Genomic DNA, 23,112 nt, shown 5'->3' on the forward strand with positions numbered 1-23,112 from the left:
TTGTAAACAATAAGGGTAATTCTCTACCAACTCACACGAAATCGGGAAAAGTTGCCCCGACTTCTTCGATTTGCGTGAAACTTTGTCCCAGTAGCGGTCTGATCACGAATCCGAGGTCCGTTTTTGATATCTGTGACGGAGGGCGGTACGACCCTCCATTTTTGAACATGCGAAAAAGGAGGTGTTTTTCTGCAGCCTGAAACGGTGATGAGATAAATTTGGTGTCAAAGGGATTTTTATGTAAAGACGCCCGATTTGATAATCAGTACTCCCGAAAACGCCTTTCGTTACCGATGTAAAATGAACATGTCATTTTATGGGAAATAATGTACTTTTCGAATTAATTTCCAGAAGGGTCATTTTTTTCATTTAGAATTTTTCATTTTATTTGTGTTTTTCTAACTTTGCAGGGTTATTTTTTAGAGTGTAACAATAAATACAAGTTGCAGGACAACACCAAAATTTTGATATATAGACATAAGGGGTTTTCATAAACATCACGAGTTATCGCAATTTTACGAAAAAGTTTTGAAAAGTTACTTTTTGCGTTTCTCTTTGTTTCGTCGTCCGTTCTGTCGCGGGTGACCATGAACGGCCATGATCGATGACGACCAACTTTTTCAAAACTTTTTTCGTAAAATCGCGATAACTCGTGATGTTTATAAGCAAACCCCTTATGTCTATATATCAAAATTTTTGTAATTGTCTGCTCTACAACTTTGTAGAACATTGTTACACTCTAAAAATAACCCTGCAAAGTTAGAAAACACGAAATTTTAAATGAAAAGTTTTGTTCTAAATGAAAAATGACCTTCTGGGACAATGTAGATTCGAAAAGTACATTAAATTTCCCATAAAATGACATGTTCCAAAAATTTTTACAGTCGAGTAACGGAAAATGGGAGAATTTTTAAAACTTTTTAGTGTTTTTTCGATGAAAATACGTTTTTTCGGAATTTGAGTATGCCATCAAATCGGGCGTCTAATTTTACATAAAAGTCCCTTTGACACCAAATTTCTATCTCATCACCGTTTCAGGCTGCAAATTATTGAAAAACACCTCCTTTTTCGCATGTTCAAAATGAAGTCGTAACGCCCCTCCGTCACGAGATATCAAAACGGACCTCGGATTCGTGATCAGGGACAAAAGTTACCCCTTAGGACAAAGTTTCACGCAAATCGAAGAGGGGTCGGGGCAACTGCTGTGTGAGTTGGCGGAGAATTACCCATAAGTTATTTCAAAAAGCACTAAATAACCATTGTTTCCAATTTCGAAGAAACATTTGTTTTCCAATTCATCAAACTTGACTTAAATTTTTATTTTGGGGTGTTTGTTTTTTGTCTTCAATTGAAATTTAAAACAATTTGAAATGAACTTTCCTGCGTTTAAACACATATTTAGCATGGATCAAAAATGTTTTGATTTTTTTTTGTAAAATTTCCTTGAACAGTACTGCAAAAAGCTTTTTAATAAGTCGAAACATATATTTCGTCTGTACATAGATATTTTTAAAACTTACGATTGCAAAACAACTGGGCAGCTGTTAAATGCATTTTAAAACACTTTTTTCTTTCAAATGTTGATACCATGGCTTGTAATTTCAATTTTGATTGTTTAAGGAAATAATAGATTAGAAAACACACAGCCGAAGTTGACCCCTGAAAACTTAAATTTTCAAATACATAAAACACATTAAAAAGTCAACCTTGGACTCGGCTTGGACCTGATGTTTTTTAATTTCCGAGTTCCTCTTTCCATTTTTTTTATAGACCAAAAATTAATTGAAAATTGATTTTTGGTGTATTTTTTAATCGAAGCTTGTGGCGTTTAGTTGTATCGGATTAATTATTTATATTCTCCAAAAGAAAATTGATAACTCCAGTATTTTTTCAGAGTCCATAATAAAATTGAACTTTATTTTTTTTTCAAAAGAGAAATTTTTAATTGTTCTACTATTTGTTGCACAATATTTCAGATCAAATCAATTCATCGTCGTGATGAATATCAAAACCATGTTTTTGATTTGATTTTGATATACCCTTGATTTTGGACTTTCTTAACCGTTATCTTTATTTTTACAAGCATAACATAAATTTGGTACCTCCTCATAAATTCTCAACATTTCCTTAATATTAGGTTTTCTATGAATACAAAGAGACGAGTTGTTCCTTTTAATTCCGCTATATATTTTTAATATCTTGACAATTAGGTTTTCTGGTTTGTCAAGCTAACAAGTAGCCAATGTTACGGTTACCTTTATTCTAGAACACTTAGTTTAACGAATGATTAAAAAAATAGTCAAAAAACTATTTATTAAAAGTACTGATAGCTTTTTTTGCAATATATTGTATACAAATCTTTTACAGAATGGTTTATAATTCTCACCAATTTTCAACGTTTTACCAAAAGAAAGTCATTATTTTAAATTGCTCTGGTTTTTTAGTCAAAACAATATGATACCAACAAAAAATGCTTAGTTATCGAAGTTTTTGTATGATTACACAAAAAAAGTATTTTAAAAGAAACTTAAAATTAAATGTATAATAGAGTGTAACAAAAATGACTTTTTGGCGGGCATTCAAGGGTTTGTTCCGGTGGGCATACTAAGCCCAAATCCAAATGCAGCTGATTGACGGGCTTCAATAAATGGGATTAACCGTAAAAAAGACAAAAATGTTACTTTGAGGCATTTTGCTGAGCGTTTATTCAACATCATTGCGTGTAGGCCAGATCCTTGCGCATCTTTTTGATATATAACATTGAAATTTGAGCACTCTGAGCTGGTACAGACCTTCAGTTTGGTTTTTTCGAAAAATCGGCCCCGGCAAAATCAAATGGCGTCTAGTCGCGAGGCGCGACGCATATCTTTTTGCCGGGACCGATTTTTCGAAAAAATGCCAAACTTTGAAGGTCTGTACCGAGCACCAGGGTACTCCAAATTTCAATGTTATATATACCAAAAGATGCGCAAGGATCTGGCCTACACGCCAATGATGTTGAAAATAAACGCTTCAGTGGCCAAAATGCCTCAAAAAGTAACATTTTTGAAAAAATCTTTTTTTACGGGTTAAATCCCATTTAAAATTGAAGGCCGGAGCGCCAGCTCCTGTTACGTCCAATCAAGCTCATATTTTGGATTTGGGCTTAGTATGCCCACCGGAACAAACCCTTGAATGCCCGCCAAAAAGTCATTTTTGTTACATCCTAATGTATAACCATGCTATATTTCTTCTCAAAATATTTGCAAGGTTCGATATCTCGCAGTTATTTTTAAATATTCTTGAAACAATTCCATTTTTCAAAAGTATTAAATTCCCTTTCAAAAAATCCGTTCAAATAGCGTCAAAAATAATCAGCATCAAAACTCAAAACTTTTATTAAAAAAAACCCAAACGATTTTAGAACTAAATAAAACTAAATAAAAACTGAATAATATTGAGTTTCAACCGGAAAAATATTGCTATTTGAAATTAAAAAAAAACTCATGATCTCATGAATCAGTTGATATTTAAAAACAGCTCAAAAATTGTTCAAATCCACTTAAATACAATTTTACCAATTATGAAACTCAAAACTTTATTCACAAAACTGACTATTTTACAAAAGCTGGCTAACAGAACATCTAACAAGAAGTTGACAAGATGAAGGTTGAGAAGTATAAGCATTTTTACCAAATTGTAGCTCTGCAATTTATAAAATTTTGGAAATATATTTCAAATTAGGGTGACCGCTCAAATCCCATTTTCAGCTTCCCGACTTTTTCCTGACTTATCCAGAACCTCAAATAATATGCATTTCTTATCAAAAATATTTTCTTAAAACTAGAATTCTTTATAAACAAAATCAATTCAACCACATTTTTTGTTATTTGAAAATATTAGCCCAATAAAATTAAATCTTATTTATAACAAGATTTGTTATTCGTCGTTATGATTTTTTTGTCATTGGATTGTTCTTGTAATAACAGACTAATAACATTTTTAGTAATTCTTCGAACAAATTTTTAATATTATTTATTGTTATTTTAACAACTAATCTGGTCATCCCATAACAAAAAATGTTATTCCAAAGTTTTTTTGGCTTTAAACCAATATCAGACCAATAACATATTTTGTTATGATATCACAAACTGTTATTATACCCTTATGTAAAAATGGATTTTTCAAGAAGATTCCATAACAATTTCTGTTATTTTAACAGTATTTGTTATTGAAATGGCATGAATTTTGTTATTACCGTCTGCCCTGGCATCGAACTAAATTTAAAAATAAATGATTAAAAACAATTTTTTGATAATTTAAGTAAAAATAACAAAATAAATTCCTTCAAAAAAAAAAACTTAAAAAATGGAACAGGTAATGATTCAGAGAGAATACAAAGCGTCAGTTTATAGGAAATAACCAAAAGCTTAACAATAAATTCAACGTTTACTTTAAAAATTGCCAAACATAAAGATGTTGATATCTGGTTTGATCTGGAAATTCAAAAGGGAATGGCAATATTTTTAAGATTACTATATTTTAAATGTTTTATAATTTATTATTTTTTTTATCGGAGAGCTCTTTACAGTTATTATACTTTCAAAGTATTTGAAAATTTCTAGGAATTTGTTTACCAGGTTCCCTTTTCATTATGTAAATTTTAATATTGTTTTCCCCTAAGTTGATTTATCACGTTGTTAGATGGTTTAATTCTTTTCTATGAAAAATCTGGATTGATAATACTCCATTTTTACCTCTAAATTCATGCGAAATGAATGAAGAGACAAATCCTACCATTATATTTTTAATCAATAAATTAAATAATATAATTATTTTTCAATACTTTCAACAATTTTTTATATTTTTTTATATTAGGAACAAAAAATGTATGGATTTTATTCGTTATTCAACCTTTCCGATTCCAGAAAAGTTTTATCTATAGTTAATGACTATTAGTTATTTACCCAAGCTCACATAAAAGTTCGAGAAAATTAAACAATGAATTCAGTATAACATTAACATTTGAAACATATTTGACACAAAAAATAAAGAGTGTCAAACTCAAATTGGAATTGTTTCCAAATATTCTAGAAATGTAACAAAATGAAACAGAACAATAACTTGATATCGCCATAATCGTTGATATTAAGTTTAATTTTCAAATTGGTTTTGCATTAGCTTTGTTATTGTTTAAAGTAATATTTTGTTTTTTTTTATGATAAATTTAGTCAAAAAATAGTATTTTATGCAACAAGTTGCAAAAAGAAGATTTTTTCAGCACGAGTTGTACATTACATAAATACAGCGAGTGCTGAAAAAAACAAGTTTTGCAACGAGTTGCTAACAACATTTTCTGCAAACCCTCTTTGGATGGAATTTTATGTCAAACATTCATGTGTTCAGTAAATACACCGTTCAAAACAAAAAAATATTGAAAAATGTTACTTTTATATACTAGTGTTGAAAAGTTCATCTTTTCAGTAGCCAGGTATTGAAGGGTATTGATTTTCCATTCAGTTATTTTTGGTAGGGAAAAGAAGGCCGCTTCGTTAACAGTTTCACAGCGGAATCGCAAAAAAACTGGCTCGAAAAAAAATATTAAGAAAATCTGTGTTAAATGCTTGCCATCCTTATCATCCAATTTATTTATATGTAATGTCTTAAATAGCCTTAACTAGGTTTAAAAAAGTGGAAGGAATCTTAACTTTAAAGTTATTTGCTAAAAAGAATTGAGTGAAATTAATTTGAAAATAGCAAAAAAAAAAACAATTATAAAATCATTCAAGAGATAGAATATATATTTCAGACAAGAATGCATGGGATTCCCAACTTTTCCCGTCTTTTTGACAAAAATTTGCAAATTTCCGACTTATTCCCGATTATTCGCAGCTTTTAGCGAATTTCCGACTTTCTCAATTTCCCGACTTGGTCACCCTGTATTTAGCAAATGCTTTCCAAATGGTTCTCTTCCATGCGGGAGGTTAAAGATAAGACACAAATAAGACAAAGCAAACTTACTGTACATGAAATATATATCGGATTCATAAGATTAATAAAAATGATTTTCATAAAAAAATGTTAATAAAATTGAGCAGTCTAGGTGTACTATTCCTGAAAGTTATCGATGCCAAATTTAGTGTTTTAAATTACAAATTTTCTTAAAGCAAATTAACCCCAGTTTACGGGTTTCTCTGGCATCAAATCATTAAAAGTAGTTGTGGAATTTTCATTTTGAAAAGACAATACAATTTCACTCATTCCATAACTTGTTTTTTTTGTCTTCAATTTTGAGTTATAATAAGCATGATTACCAACGTGGCGTAGAAAGGAGGCAGAAAAGTTTGCAAAATTGACTGATGGCCACCATCGTCGATTGCAAATTAGAAGGAAAACCCCCCAAGCTGATGGAAGAAGAGACGGAAAGTGAATGATTTGCATTCATCGCGGACGGTTTTTCGAGAAGAGAGAGTGGTTTTAATCAATGTGCGGCGCGCGTAATCAAGGCTGGGAGTTTAATGAACGACTTTTTCCTTGATCTATCCCGCTTGGGTTGAGGGCCAGTCTGGGACGATTCTACTCTAATCGAACAGTGGATGGGATGCTGTTTGTGCGACTGATGGCTTTGACCGCTGTGAGGATGAAGAGTTTGCCGGCCAGCTGAAATCAATCCGAATTCGGTCATTGATCAGGGTTTGGCGAAAGGGTTCTAATTTTGAGGCAACAGATTGGATTCTCGTGAAAACTTGATTAAAGATTCCAGATGTGACAAAATTTCAGTTCACCATTTCAGCTAATAACCTTCCAACTTTCCCCTTGTCTTTCCAGAGCCCAACTTTGTCGGTTCGTTCGATATCGGCGAGTACGTGTACTTTTTCTTCCGCGAGACGGCCGTCGAGTACATCAACTGTGGCAAGGCAGTGTACTCGCGGATCGCGCGCGTCTGCAAGAAGGACACCGGCGGCAAGAACATCCTGAACCAGAACTGGGCCACCTACCTGAAGGCACGCCTCAACTGCAGCATCGCGGGCGAGTTTCCGTTTTACTTCAACGAAATTCAGGACGTCTACCAGTTGCCCTCGGACAAGACCAAGTTCTACGCGACCTTTACGACCAGCACAAACGGGCTGGTGGGATCGGCCGTTTGCAGCTTCGACATTGGAGAGGTGCACGCAGCGTTTGCAGGTGAGGTTTAAAAATTGTAGTTAAATTTAGAAAAATCTTTTTTAGTATACTCAAATCCCCCCCTAAACGGAACGAAAATCCTTGACGTGGCCTTTTTCCTGTTATCGCTCGCGAAGCAGCCCTCTCGCGGCCACAAATTAATTTATATTGCGTGCCAAGTCATTCGCGGGTGCCGAAAATGAATTTACCCCAACTTCGTCGAGGGACCTTTTTCACACTTTATCGTCTTTGATTTATTTCGAAGGTGTTTCTGTGCAGAGGGGCGTAAGCACACATACAGTTCACACCCAAACAAGCAATCACGAAACGCTTTCAACCTGAGTCTAAATTGTGATTTATGTTTTTTCCCCCCTCTCGCAGGCAAATTCAAGGAGCAAGCCACCTCCAACTCGGCCTGGCTGCCGGTGCTCAACTCGAAGATTCCAGACCCGCGGCCGGGGACCTGCGTCAACGATACGTCCACCCTGCCCGACTCGGTGCTCAACTTTATCCGGTCCCACCCGCTGATGGACCGGGCCGTCAACCACGAGCACAACAATCCGGTCTTCTACAAGCGCGACCTCGTCTTCACCAAGCTCGTCGTGGACAAGTGAGTGACGATTGGCTTCATCATCTTTTTTTGATTTTATTATTTTTTGAATTCGATGAATTCGAATTGACAAAATCTTGATGATTTTGGTTGAATATTAAAACGAAAATAATAAAAAGTATGTCGTGCATTTGAGCGATTGTCTACAATATTGACCGATTTAAAGACATTTTTATTTTTGAATTTTGATATTCGACTGAAACTTCCAGTCTAAAACATTGCAGATCTGGCAACCCTGCCTAAGAGACTGAAGATTCACAAGGATCTATTTGTAAGAAGTGAGGAAGGCTTCAACCACATAGGTGGTATACTTGTATTTGTTTTATTTTATCACCATCGTGTTCCCCGGACAATTTTACATAATAATTAATGTAGACCTCAAACTAAAATGAACTGTTAGCGAGATACAGCAAGTTCACTAAAAAAAGCGTTATTTTGCGCTGCACTCTGTCCTATGAATTCAAATTCGAAATGGGTAATTCTCTGCCAACTCACACGAAATCGGGAAAAGTTGCCCCGACCCCTCTTCGATTTGCGTGTAACTTTGTCCTAAGGGGTAACTTTTGTCCCTGATCACGAATCCGAGGTCCGTTTTTCGATATCTCATGGCGGAGGGTCGGTACGACCCCTTTCATTTTTGGACATGCGAAAAAGACGTGTTTTTCAATAATTTGCAGCCTGAAACTATGATGAGATGGAAATATGGTGTCAAAGTTACCCCTTAGGACAAAGTTTCCCGATTTCGTGTGAGTTGGTAGAGAATTAATAATTGATGAAATAGTAAAAAAAAATGTTTAATGAATGATATCTGAGTTTTGGGTTTGCCATAAGTGTTATGGTTGAAGCAAAAAAAAAAAACAGGATCGAAATATCAGAATGCAGAACAATGAAGAATTACTTATTTTGGAAATTTTCAAATGTTGTGCTAGATTTTGAAATGTCGAGCTAATTTTAACATAGTTTTCAGCATATGGCGAGTTGAAAAACATGAGCTTTTCGGATAAAACTGAGAAAAACTTTTTTTTCACAAAATGTATGCTTTAAGAGGCTGTATCTTAGCATCTAACAATCTGATCAACAATGTAAAAAAAGTAAAATCTGGGAAGCTTCCTAAATATTTTTGCAGGCGTGCTTTTTCTTCATAAAAATATTTTTAAATGGCTTGAAAACTCAACATTTACCAAACTATTAAACCTTAAACGCCTATAACTTTAAAATTGTGCACTTTACAAAAAATGTGTAATATCATTTTCGATTGCAAAAATGTTGTTTGAAATTTTATTCGACAATATTTTTTATTTTTTCAAAATCAGCACTTTCTCAAAAAATCAAACCTCCAGTACCAGATTTAGCTGCATCCTAAACTCTCGCGCCTTTTTGAGTCTCGTCAAACATATTTTAAAATTCCGAAAATCAAATAATACGTTTTTGGGAATCAAACTTTTAGTCGGAGACTTTAAACCTTTCCTTTTTTTCTAGGGAATGAATAAAGATAAACATTTTGATTCTTGTTTCAAAAGTAAAAATGATTCAGAAATTTAAATTTGATAAAATTTTCACCAGAATCTAAGAAGTATTCCGAGCAAAAATTTACACTCAAACGATACATTTAAAGAAAAAGTGTTAATTAGACATTTAAAACTCCTTTACCTAAAGCATCGCGCATGTTAAAGTCTGTGCATTTGTCTTGAATTAAAATAAATCAATTCATAGGCATGAAAATCTTTCCGATATTGCGTTTTTAAGCTTTTGAAAACTAACGAAATAAGTATCGTTTGATAATTTAAAAAATATACTTATTTAATGAAGATTTTTTAAAGTCTGTGCTCCTCCAAAATTGTCTGGAACATGCCTAAAGTCTGACTGACAAATCTGTGCATCTGGCATTCTTGGTTATATTGCATTTTTAAGGGGTAATATTAAACCTTCCAAAATTACACATTTTTTTACTGTGTAGTTTCAAATGTCCTCTACAAGCTTCAGGTTGAACCGGGTTGATTTCTGGTTGGAAAATTTTTCTATTTTAGTTCAGTTTGTTTTTTATTTAGTTTTCAATTGGTGTTTTAGATAAGATAAGTCATAATTGTGTGGTAAATTGACTTATTTAAATTAATTAATTCTTATGAACACAGCAAAAAATATCATGGTAATATTACATGGTCATCATGGACACCACGGTAATGAAAAATGTGTAATTTTACCTCTGAAAATTTTTAATTTTACCACTTTTCTGGTGTATTGTAACTTGGCCAGGCTAAATTGAGGTAAAATTACATCACAAAAGAGGTAATATTCAACCTAAATTACACCTTCCAAATTTACACATTTTTTTAACTGTGTAACTAAAGTTTCATTATTTGGGTTGAAAACCTTACTATTGTTGCATAAATGATTTTTTTGGCCCGATTTTGGCTCAAAACCTTTTTCCAGAGATTTCGAATCAATTTTACAAAAAATGGAAAAATATCCAATGTCTTTGTTTTTTTTTTAACAGCAAAAAATGTGTTTATTTGGAAGGTGTAAAATTTTAAAGTCTAATATTTACCCTTTCATGACGTAATATTACTTCAATTTAGTTCAAAAAAGTAGCATTACAATGAAAAAGTGGTAAATTTACACAGTTTTAGAGGTATTTTTTTTTACTTAAAAGATGAAGTCATTCCCGGTTGTAATATTATCATGATTTTTTTTACTGTTTTTTAACATAACGATAGTAGTTTGAAACAATTCGTGATCCTAAAGTTTTGAAAACCTTATTTTTAAATCTTCAAACAATATGTTAAACTATGCAAAAAGTGACTTCTGCCACAAACTTCAATTTATTCAAGTTTATAAACTCATTGAATTGACTCTATCACTACACAGAAAAAAAAATCATGGTAATATTACATCTGGGAAGGGGTACATCTTTGATGTCAGAAAAAAGGTGTAATTTTACCTCTGGAAATGTGTAATTTTACCACTTTTCTGGTGTAATGTCACTTTTTCAGTCTAAATTGAGGTAAAATTACATCATAAAAAGGTAATATTCAACCTTCCAAAATTACAGCTTCCAAATTTACATTATTTTTTTCAGTGTATTCGAAAACACGAATACGTGCTTTTAGTTCAAAATTAAGTATACAGAAAAAAAATCATCGTAATATTACATCTGGGAAGGGGTACATCTCTTTTGTCAGAAAAATGTGTAATTTTACGACATTTCTATTGTAATGTCGATTTTCATTCTAAATTAATGTCAGAAAAATGTGTAATTTTACCACTTTTCTGTTGTAATGTCGATTTTCATTCTAAATTGAAAATCATAAAAGAGGTAATATTCAACCTTCCAAAATTACACCTTCCAAATTTACTTTTTTAAATTAATTATAGACTATCTGAAGCAACTCAGTTATTTCGTTCATGCGAAAATCCGAAACATTGTAACGGGAATGTTTGAGTTTTTAAAATGATTTTTGGAACATGATTCCCAGATATTCAGCACTAATAATTACGTGCGGAAAACGTTCGGACCAACACTTCCGTATTAATATGTTTAAATCAAAAAGGTCAACACATAATTTGACACAGTTGATTATTATTTGCCTAACTATACTCCGTTTACACTGGTAAGTTCAAAAATGTTTTACCTTGCCAGTGAGAATTGAATATTAAGTAAACCGATCAAATTTATCGTTAATTTTAAGTGTAAAAAATCCAACTGAATCCAGTATTTCGGCCCATTAGTTCTTTTGAAAAAGTTTTAACCCAATTTCCACTGTGCACCACAATTACCACAAATTACCGACGGTGACCAGAGTCCATCACCAATTGATGCTTCCATGGGGAACCACAACGTGACGGAATGTCATGGGAGTGCGATGGGAGGTCGGTCAATCATCGAACAAGCGCGCGTGCGAGTCGGATCGGTTTTGGTTAGCAAAATGTTGAGGCTGGATTCCGCCCAGCCTCACTAATTGATTGGACGTGCTACCCAGCTGCCAATTAGTTGGTTGAAATCCGGGGTTTGATGAGCAAAAAAAAAAAGTATGGAATTTTGGCCAACGGGCTGTTTGAATTTAATTAGTGTACTAGTGGCCTAATTGAGTTGGAATGTAATTTTTTTGCCGCTCTCTTAATTTGAAATTGAAACATGATTAAGTTTGTAATTCGATCTATCTCTATCTCTCTCGATTCAGAATCAAAATCGACATCCTGAACCAGGAATACACGGTGTACTACGTCGGCACGAACGCCGGCCGGATCTACAAGATTGTGCACTACCTGTCCAACGGGGAGTCCAAGTCGAAGCTGCTGGACATCTTCGAGATTGCCCAGAACGAGGCGATCCAGGTGATGGAGATCAGCCAGTCGCGCAAATCGCTGTACGTGGCCACCGACTACCGGGTTAAGCAGGTCGACCTGGCGATGTGCAACCGGCGGTACGACAGCTGCTACCGGTGCGTCAAGGATCCGTACTGCGGCTGGGACAAGGACACCAACACGTGCAAGCCGTACGAGCTCGGGCTGCTGCAGGTGGGTTTCGTTCTTAGGTCCTTATAAAATAAAAGCGCAGAAATGATAGTTCAATCGATCCCCCCCAATCTTCTTCCTTTCCCCCAGGACGTTGGCAACGAGACGTACGACATCTGCGACACGAGCGTCCTCAAGAAGAAGATCATCGTCACGTACGGCCAGAGCGTCCACCTGGGCTGCTTCGTCAAGGTGCCGGAGATACTGAAGGACCAGTCGGTGACCTGGTACCACCACTCGAAGGAGAAGGGCCGCTACGAGATCAAGTACAACCCGACCAAGTACATCGAAACGACGGAACGCGGCCTGGTCGTGATTTCGGTCAACGAAGCCGACGGCGGCCGGTACGACTGCCACCTGGGGGGGTCGCTCCTCTGCAGTTACAACATCACCGTCGATGCGCACAGGTAAGCTTTGGTGAATGACCGTATAAAAGCGAATTTTTATACTTGATTTCTTTTTTGCTTATTTTTCCTCCCAAAGATGCACTCCGCCGAACAAGAGCAACGACTACCAGAAGATTTACTCGGACTGGTGCCACGAGTTCGAGAAGTACAAATCGGCCATGAAGACCTGGGAGAAGAAGCAAGCGGTAAGTGCGGAGTGAGAACGTTTAGTGAGGGATTCGCTTTGAGCTGAAAAGAAAGGGGCAGGAATCCGTCGAAATGAAATCATTAAAGTTTTATTGTCTGTTGTCGTAGCAGAGAGGGGTGCAATGGCATGTGTTTTGGCGATTCAATTTTATGATCAATTCTGCCAAATATTTGAAGAAAGGGAGAATGGTGCGCTGGAAAAAGTGGGAATAAAATGGCTTGATGGCATTTTGGACGGTTGAAGCGATAATGCACAACTGATGACGATTAAAGATTCTTTTTGTGACTTGAGAAAATTGCATTGCATCAGTTTAGTAAAAAGCACTGGACTTTTATGATTATGATCACATAAATGATTTGATTTATCAATCAAGTTTTGTAAATTAATATTTTTTAAATATAAACTAACAAAATAAAAAAAAATTAAAGTTTAATAAACAAGCAAAGATTTTCAACATTTCAATAAGAAAAGCATGGAAAATGCATTATACATCAGCACAGTCGGTTTGCAATCATAAGTTTATGAAAAAAACTTCGATTTTCTCAAACTTATATTTTTTTTGCTGAAAAATATTTTTTTGCCATACTGTTCAACGAAAAATAACAAATACTCAAAATCATGTTTAATAGACTCAAACATACATTATTTTTAAACGCAAGGAAATTAACTTTCATTTTTTAAAGTTAATTAAAAATTAAGTTTATTTAATTTAATTAAAAATTAAATTAATTCAAGTTAATTAAAAATTATGAAATTGAGAAATCCATGCAAAAAAATAAAATCAAAAACAAATCAAATAAAATTTAAAAGAATATATTTTTAAAAATCCAGAAACAAAGAAAAACAAGAGTTCTAAAAGAAATAAAAACATCAATTTTGGTATTTTTGAAATTCAAGGAGTTCAAGAAATTCAAGAAATTCAAAAAAATTAAAAAATTCAAAAAAATGAAGGAATTCAAGAAATTTAAGAAATTCAAGAAATTCAAGAAATTCAAGAAATTCAAGAAATTCAAGAAATTCAAGAAAATCAAAAAAAAAAATCAAGAAATTCAAGAAATTCAAGAAATTCAAGAAATTCAAGAAATTCAAAAAATTCAAGAAATTCAAGAAATTCAAAAAATTCAAGAAATTCAAGAAATTCAAGAAATTCAAGAAATTCCAGAAATTCAAGAAATTTAAGAAATTCAAGAAATTCAAGAAATTCAAGAAATTCAAGAAATTCAAGAAATTCAAGAAATTCAAGAAATTCAAGAAATTCAAGAAATTCAAGAAATTCAAGAAATTCAAGAAATTCAAGAAATTCAAGAAATTCAAAAAATTCAAGAAAATCAAAAAAAAAAATCAAGAAATTCAAGAAATTCAAGAAATTCAAGAAATTCAAGAAATTCAAGAAATTCAAGAAATTCAAGAAATTCAAGAAATTCAAGAAATTCAAGAAATTCAAGAAATTCAAGAAATTCAAGAAATTCAAGAAATTCCAGAAATTCAAGAAATTTAAGAAATTCAAGAAATTCAAGAAATTCAAGAAATTCAAGAAATTCAAGAAATTCAAGAAATTCAAGAAATTCAAGAAATTCAAGAAATTCAAGAAATTCAAGAAATTCAAGAAATTCAAGAAATTCAAGAAATTCAAGAAATTCAAGAAATTCAAGAAATTCAAGAAATTCAAGAAATTCAAGAAATTCAAGAAATTCAAGAAATTCAAGAAATTCAAGAAATTCAAGAAATGCAAGGAACTCAAGAAATTTTAGAAATTTTAGAAATTCAAGAAATTCAAGAAATTTAAGAAATTCAAGACATTCAAGAAATTCAAGAAATTAAAGAAATTCAAGAAATTTAAGAAATTCAAAAAATTTAAGAAATTCAAGAAATTTAAGAAATTCAAGAAATTCAAGAAATTCAAGAAATTCAAGAAATTCCAGAAATTCCAGAAATTCAAGAAATTCAAGAAATTCAAGAAATTCAAGAAATTCAAAAAATTAAAGAAATTCCAAATATTCAAGAAAAACAAAAAATTCAAGAAATTCAAGAAATTAAAGAAAGTCAAAAAAATCAAGTAATTTAAGAAATTCTTGAAATTCAATGAATTTTAAAAATTCTAGATATTCAAGAAATTCCAGAATTTTAATTTAAAAATTTCGATAAATTCAAAAATTTAAAGCATTCTAAAAATTCAAAAAATTCCACAAATTTAATTTAAGAATTTCCAAAATTTCAAACAATTTCAAAAAATCATGAAATTTATAAAATTTAGGAAATTTAAGAAATTAATAAATATTATTCTTGTATAGTAAATCATTACCTATTTATTAAAAAAAAAGTTTAAAAGATAAAAAATAAAACATCTTTTACCATAAAATCACTCAAATAAATCGCTCAAAGACCTCTCCTCTCCAAATTAAAGAGGAAAAAGCCATATAATTGATAACGCTCCCATTATTATCTGTTCTCGCTTACAGCAATGCTCATCCAAGCAAAACTACAGCAATCAACATCCTAACGATGTTTTCCAACGCAATCCCAACGTCTGATACCAAGGTAAGGCACCGCTCTCCCGTCGGACGATTCGACGAAATTGAAAAATTATCATTACTGATTTTTATTGACTTTATTGTCCTTTCGTCTTCTTTTTCTCCTTCTGTTTCGACTCGCAGGACCAAACTTTGACACTTCAACATCGAATAGCTTGTCCACTACCTTCGGTAGGGTACTACAATCAACTAAATGAACTGTGATACCCTTAATGATCCAATAATAAGGAGAAAAAAGAGAAACAAGAAAAAACAGAAAAAAGAGATGTGCTGCGTGCTGTACCGAAAAAATGAACGAAAAAATTAACTCAAACAAGAAAAGTAAATTGTGTAAAACCCACCCCTCTCGTAGTTCAGCCCTGGAACCACGCCGGAAGCAAACAGCAATCAACCCTGAACTGGAAGCATGGTGCAATCGTCCTTTCCTCGAAACGGTGGACACATTTCTGTTTGAAGATTCTGTTTCTGGTACAGCGGCAGCAGTGCGTCGGCAACAAAAAAAACTTTAAAAAACCATTATTAGCCAATTCCAACGAGCTTGCGAAAGATCATCATAACACACCCCTTTACCCTTCCCAACCGCTCCCACCCCCTCCCTCCTATGGCTCCAAGAACTTGTAGAGGTTGTCATCTTTTTTCATCTGGACGTCAGTTAGAGCATCGCGTAGCGGAACTAGGTAAGTTTTAATTTATAGTATCATATATTTATGCGTTAAAATACTTGGATAGCTTGGATTTTTTTTCATTTCCGATGAAAGCGCTCGTTTTGAAATCTAGAGTTTTTTAAAGGTCCTATAAGCTATTGTGTTTCATTTGTTGATAGGACCTATTCATAAAAAACTCTAGAAATGTTATTTTGATGCAAAATCAGTCATATTTTTTTCCATGGATTTAGAGGAGTTTAATGAAAAGCAATCTTACAAAAACATCATGGTTTGGAATTAAAACTTCGATAGTCTTTTAATTTATTGTAGCCCAGACTCTACTATCCGGAGATTTTGGAAAAAATCACTTTGGAATATCGAATCAAGATTTATTTTCCGTTAACCTATTCTGCAGTGATTTAGAGTTTTTGAATTCGAGATGGCGGGCAAAATTGCAATGAACCATTTGAATATGACTAAAATGAGGTAACAGAACTCATATTTAATATTCAAAGTAATAAAATAGGAATATTTCTGAATTTTGTGATTGGAAAAAATCCAGAAATCTTACCAAATTCATAAATCATAAATCATAAATCATAAATTATAAATCATAAGTCATAAATCATAAATCATAAATCATAAATCATAAATCATAAATCATAAATCATAAATCATAAATCATAAATCATAAATCATAAATCATAAATCATAAATCATAAATCATAAATCATAAATCATAAATCATAAATCATAAATCATAAATCATAAATCATAATCATAAATCATAAATCATAAATCATAAATCATAAATCATAAATCATAAATCCAAATCATAAATCATAAATCATAAATCATAAATCATAAATCATAAATCATAATCATAAATCATAAATCATAAATCATAAATCGCAAATCATAAATCATAAATCATAAATCATAAATCATAAATCATAAATCATAAATCATAAATCATAAATCATAAATCATAAATCATAAATCATAAATCATAAATCATAAATCATAAATCATAAATCATAAATCATAAATCATAAATCATAAATCATAAATCATAAATCATAAATCATAAATCATAAATCATAAATCATAAATCATAAATCATAAATCATAAATCATAAATCATAAATCATAAATCATAAATCATAAATCATAAATCATAAATCATAAATCATAAATCATAAATCATAAATCATAAATCGCAAATCATAAATCATAAATCATAAATCATAAATCATAAATCATAAATCATAAATCATAAATCATAAATCATAAACCATAAATCATAAATCATAAATCATAAATCATAAATCATAAATCATAAATCATAAATCATAAATCATAAATCATAAATCATAAATCATAAATCATAAATCATAAATCATAAATCATAAATCATAAATCATAAATCATAAATCATAAATCATAAATCATAAATCATAAATCATAAATCATAAATCATAAATCATAAATCATAAATCATAAATCATAAATCATAAATCATAAATCATAAATCATAAATCATAAATCATAAATCATAAATCATAAATCATAAATCATAAATCATAAATCATAAATCATAAATCATAAATCATAAATCATAAATCATAAATCATAAATCATTAATCATTAATCATTAATCATTAATCATAAATCATAAATCATAAATCATAAATCATAAATCATAAATCATAAATCATAAATCATAAATCATAAATCATAAATCATAAATCATAAATCATTAATCATTAATCATTAATCATAAATCATAAATCATAAATCATAAATCATAAATCATAAATCTTACTTACTTTACTTACTTTTACTGCTCATACAACCCCCGGGTTATGAGCTGTCTCCAGATGCGCTGCCACTGAACTCGGTCTTGGGCTGCTACTCTCCAATTCCAACTCGGAACTCCCACACTTCGAAGATCTTCCTCCACTTGGTCTAACCACCTTGCACGTTGCGCCCCCTCCGCCGCGTTCCAGACGGCTCCGATTGAACACCAACTTCACCGGATTGATAGTCTGGTTCGGTTGGCCGCAACCAGCGCGTCCGGCATTCTCGCGACGTGTCCGGCCCACCTGATCCGGCCAGCCTTGGCGACTTTCCGAATGTTTGGCTTGCCGTAGAGTTGCGCCAGCTCGTGGTTCATCCTTCTCCTCCATACCGTGTTCTCACGCACGCCGCCAAAGATCGTCTAAGCACTCGCCGTTCGAAAACTTCAAGTGCTTGCAGGTCCTCCTCGAGCATCGTCCACGTCTCGTGCCCGTAGAGAACGACCGGTCTTATCAGCGTTTCGTACATGGTGCACTTTGTACGCCGGGAAGATGACCAGACCGTAGGGTCTGGAGTCCATAGTAGGCACGACTACCGGTGATGATGCGCCTCCGAATTTCCCTGCTGCAGTTGTTGTCCGACGTAACCAACGAACCGAGGTACACAAACTCCTCCACGACCTCGAACTCGTCGCCGTCGATCGTCACGCTCGGTCCTATGCGAGCCCTAAGGGACTCGGTTCCTCCTGCCAGCAGATATTTCGTCTTCGCCACATTCACCTTCAATCCAACCTTTTCTGCTTCCCGCTTCAATTCGGTGTACCGCCTGGCCACCTCCTCGACGTCCGCCGACAATGTCCATGTCGTCGGCATAGCAGATGAATTGGCTGGATCGGTTGATAATCGTGCCCGCATGTTGAAGCCCGCCCGCCTCATAACACCTTCAAGCCCAATGTTGAAACAGAGGCCGGAGATACCGTCGCCTTGTCGCAGTCCCTTGCGCGATTCGATCGGGTCGGACATCGCCCCGAAATCTTCGCTGCACCGTGCCCCGTCCATCGTTGATTTCACCAGTCTGATCAGCTTCCCGGGAAAGCCGTTCTCGTACATGATCTTCCATAGCTCTTCGCGATCGACCGAGTCGTACGCGGCTTTAAAATCGATGAACAGGTGGTGCGTCGGGATCTGGTACTCGCGACATTTTGGAGGATTTGGCGTAGCAAAAGATTTGGTCCGTCGTCGATTTCCCTCCACAAAACCGGCTTGGTACGTAACGAAATCCTTTGCTCGCTCCGACAGACGACAGAAGATGATCTGAGACAGCACTTTAGGCCGCGTTGAGAATAGTGATGGCTCGATAGTTCTACATTCCAACTTGTCCCCCTTCTTGTAGATCGGGCATATTACTCCCTCTTTCCACTCCTCCGGTAGCTGTTCTGTGTCCCAGACCTTGACTATCAGCCGGTGTAGACAGGCCGCCAGCTTGTCCGGGCCCATCTTGATGAGTTCAGCACCGATACCATCCTTACCCGCTGCTTTGTTGTTCTTCAGCTTCTTGATGGCATCCTTAACCTCCCTCATCGTGGGTGCTGGCTCGTCCTCGCCGTCCACCATACCGCTGACGTCGTTTCCCCCGTCGTCCTCGTACTCCGCCTCTGGGCCGTTCAGGTGCTCGTCGAAGTGCTGCTTCCACCTTTCGATCACCTCACGCTCGTCCGTCAAGATTCCTCCGTCTTTATTCCGGCACATTTCGGCTCGCGGCATGAAGCCAGTCCGGGATTGACTGAGTTTCTTGTAGAACTTACGCGTTTCGTTGGGCGATACTGCTCCATATCCTGGAACTCCAACTCTTCCAGGCGGCGCTTCTTATCCCGGAAGAGATGGGTTTGCTGTCTTCGCAACTGTTTGTACGTCCTTGTTCCCACGGGTGTTGTGCAGCAGCCACTTGTCCCGCGCTGCTTTCTTCTCGTCCCAAATCGCCTGACATTCCTCGTCGAACCAGCCGTTCCGTCGAACTCGGTCCACGTACCCGATGGCGCTCGATGCATAAATAAATCATAAATCATAAATCATAAATCATAAATCATAAGGCCGATGCAAATATTTAAAAAAGTTTTTGTCTCTCGGCCCTGGCCAAGGTCAAGGGGGGGGGCAAAAAAATAAAAAAATATAAAAATTTAAATAACAAGCCATAGTCTTCACATTTCAATGAAAAAAGTGTTTTAAAATGCATTTTACACTAGTTGTTTTGCAATCAAAGTTTTCAAATTTTGAACACTCGAAAAAAGTGGTGTTTTTCAACAATTTACAGTCTGGAAAGGTGGTTTGGGTATTAAGTGTTAAAGGACTTTTATTTAAAATTGGATGCTCGACTTGATTGCGTGCTCTGGATTCAAAAAAAAAATGAATATTTCATCGAGAATAAGTACAAAAATAGTTTCAAAAAATCAACCATTTTAATTTAATTTTTTTTTCGTATCTGCAAAAACTCAGAAGGGTAATTTTTCCATTTAGAAAAAATATAGAAATATTTCAAAAAAGGGGATTTTGAAGTAGACTTGGTTTTTTGTTACTTTTTGAGTGTAACAATGTTCAACAAAGTTGTTCAGCTGATAATTACGAAAAATTTGTCATCATATAAAAAAATGGAAAATAATATGTTTTTTTGACAATTTTGGAACAGTTTTTCGAAGTTGTAACATTAACACACAACCTTTGGCTTTTGAAGGGATTTTTTTTTCGGAAAGTTCAGCAAATTTTGCATAAAAATAACCCTTTGGACGATTGTTCTGGTTGGTTTGAGAACTGCTTTTATGTGTGGATTTTTCTAAAATTTCTCTACCAATAAATTGAATTATTAAATTCGGGTTGTTTTTAACTACACTCGCAGAAAAACGTGGGTGTGCATAGTTGCTTAATATAATTCTACACTATTACTACTCGGAATTTCAAATTTCATTAATATTCAGGAAATTTCCTGAAATTGAACTCTGTCTGAAGCGTTTACTGTCATCAACTTCAAAAATTTAGAGACGTGTTATCCGAAGTTTCACTTTCCATAGAAACTTGTAATTCTTGACATTAGAGTTTGAAAAATCACCATAAATAAAAAAACATTTAGTATTATTTTTTTTCAGTTTCGTATCGATTTTGTTTCAAAAAATGTTATCAAATGGACACTTTTGTTAATAGTTTCGATACACAGTTTTTTTCGGTTTAAAATTTTGTTAAATCGTGTCCCTTTTCTCTTCTTTCCACAGACTGTAGATCGCTTTTAAACCCTCTTCATCCCGGTGAGAAACATAACAAAAACATGTAAATATGCACGCCGAAAGTCTTCTGGAAAGGCATCGTTAGAATAGGCTAGACTAGACAGAACCAGACAGACAGACGCAACAAAACAAAAACAAGAAAAAAATGTTAGTGAACCCGTGAGATTAAGAATGGCAAAACGAAGCGAAATCATTAAATTTTTGTTTTAATATATATTATTTTACTAACAAGCAAAACTAGGTAAGTGAATAGATAACAAGCTAGCATTTTAAAAGATGAAAGTGAAACATAAAGAAGGAAATCACAAACATACACAGGAAAAGCAATTCAATGTCCGCGAAACTTGTGAGTCTCTTCAGCAGGAGCTTCGAGATTCGCGGGCAAACAAAACAAAAATGTAACACTTAAGACAAATCAGTCCGTGAACATAACGAAATAAACCAGAGAGAAGTTATAAATAAATCAATGAAAAATCAAAACCTATAACCAGCATCCCGCAAACACAAACAGCATACATTTATACAATCATATTGAATCCCGTAATGCCCCTTTATAGAGCAAACATTTCCACAATCCTACAACAGCAACACAAAAAAACTGCATTTGAACAGCAATTGAACATACAACACGCTTCGAAAAAAAAGAATCTCCTCGCTCCACTGCATAAAGTATCCACAACAACTCCATCCTATATTATAGCATCAACAACAAAAGCGAAAATCATCATTAAGAAATTCTCTCTTCATTCTTTGAAACACGACAAAAAAAAAAACCACAAAAATTTCGAAACTCACCATCACTTTGCGGCGCGGAAACTGTCAGAGAGCGGAATGAAAGCAGAAATTTGATAGACAGCAAACTCTCCGAGGTGGAAGGTGTTTTTGTGTGTGTGGTGTGTTGACCGCGCACGGATATGCAATACGCGCAAACATATCACCAAAAAAAAACCGGAAGTAGCAAATTGAAACTGGCAAGCAAATGCGAGAAAAAAAAAAAACAAAAAACACAAGAAAATCGAAAACAAACCCTGAGGCAAAATAGAAGAAAAAAACAAATCGAAACCAACACCCCGAGTTTAGTAGGAATGAATGTTGTAAATTTAGGTGAACAAAAGTTTCAGGGTGAAGAAAGAAGAGGAAAGCAAACTAATGAGGAAGCTGAAGAAAGAAAGAGAGAGAGAGCGAAGAACTTGTACATAAAGAAAAGTATTACATCTAGCTCTAAGTTTTTATTAGAAGTTTAAGACTGAGAAGTAAGAACAAAATGTTTTTAATATGATTTCTTTTAATTGCTTTTTTGTACGTGAATCTAATATGACAATAATTGTCACCAAAATAAAAAAAGGAAAAGAAAAAAAAAAACGTTTGGCTTTGATTATTTGATTCTCAATTCCGAAATCCATTTGAAATGATGACAAGGTAAGTAAGCAATGGAAATACCTTCTAATCAATTTCGTTTTGGAAATCCTATCCTGAAGCAGGGGTGCCCAACCAGATCTAAATTTCTGAAGTAGTAGCGGGCCGGAAATAATGTTTGACAAAAGTTGAAAAAAGACAATATTTTTTCATAATATAATTTTGAAAAGGTTCTTTTTAAGTAAACAAATAAATAAAGTAGTATTGCAAATATGATTCTTGGTTTTAGAAAAAAAAATAACTGTAAAACATGTGTTTTATTATCATTGACTATAAAAAAGTATCAAAAAATTCATTGATCGTTGCAAATTTGATAAAAGCTTAATTTCTTCAACAGAACAATATGTTTCAAAAATCAATGAGGCATGATAAAATTTATTAAAACTAAATATGGATTCAAATCTCTCCTTACAAAAAAAAAACACTTTTTAAGTTTTTGTTCAAATTTATAACAAAATATTTCAAAATGGTTTTAAACATACTCCAAATTTGAAAAATGTTGAAAAATATATATTCAATAGTTTTAAATTCGTAATTTTTCAAATTTCAGTTAATTATAGAAATTTTTGAAAAAAAAAGTTTTTTTCCCTG

At 33.7% G+C, this 23,112-nt stretch overlaps 1 protein-coding gene across 1 annotated transcript; it reads left to right on the forward strand.

Moving 5' to 3' along the window:
* Window positions 1–6,791: 6,791 nt before the first annotated feature.
* On the forward strand, window positions 6,792–22,454 carry LOC6051070 (semaphorin-2A; the record flags this gene model as incomplete). Its single annotated transcript, XM_038261277.1, has 8 exons — window positions 6,792–7,164; window positions 7,525–7,753; window positions 11,932–12,268; window positions 12,356–12,672; window positions 12,749–12,857; window positions 15,319–15,397; window positions 15,514–16,067; window positions 21,094–22,454. Coding segments are annotated over 6 exons (1,437 nt in total), but the record flags the coding sequence as incomplete, so codon positions are not given.
* Window positions 22,455–23,112: the final 658 nt, after the last annotated feature.

Source organism: Culex quinquefasciatus, chromosome 3, assembly GCF_015732765.1.
Source record: "Culex quinquefasciatus strain JHB chromosome 3, VPISU_Cqui_1.0_pri_paternal, whole genome shotgun sequence".
NCBI classification, from domain to species: Eukaryota; Metazoa; Arthropoda; class Insecta; order Diptera; family Culicidae; genus Culex; species Culex quinquefasciatus.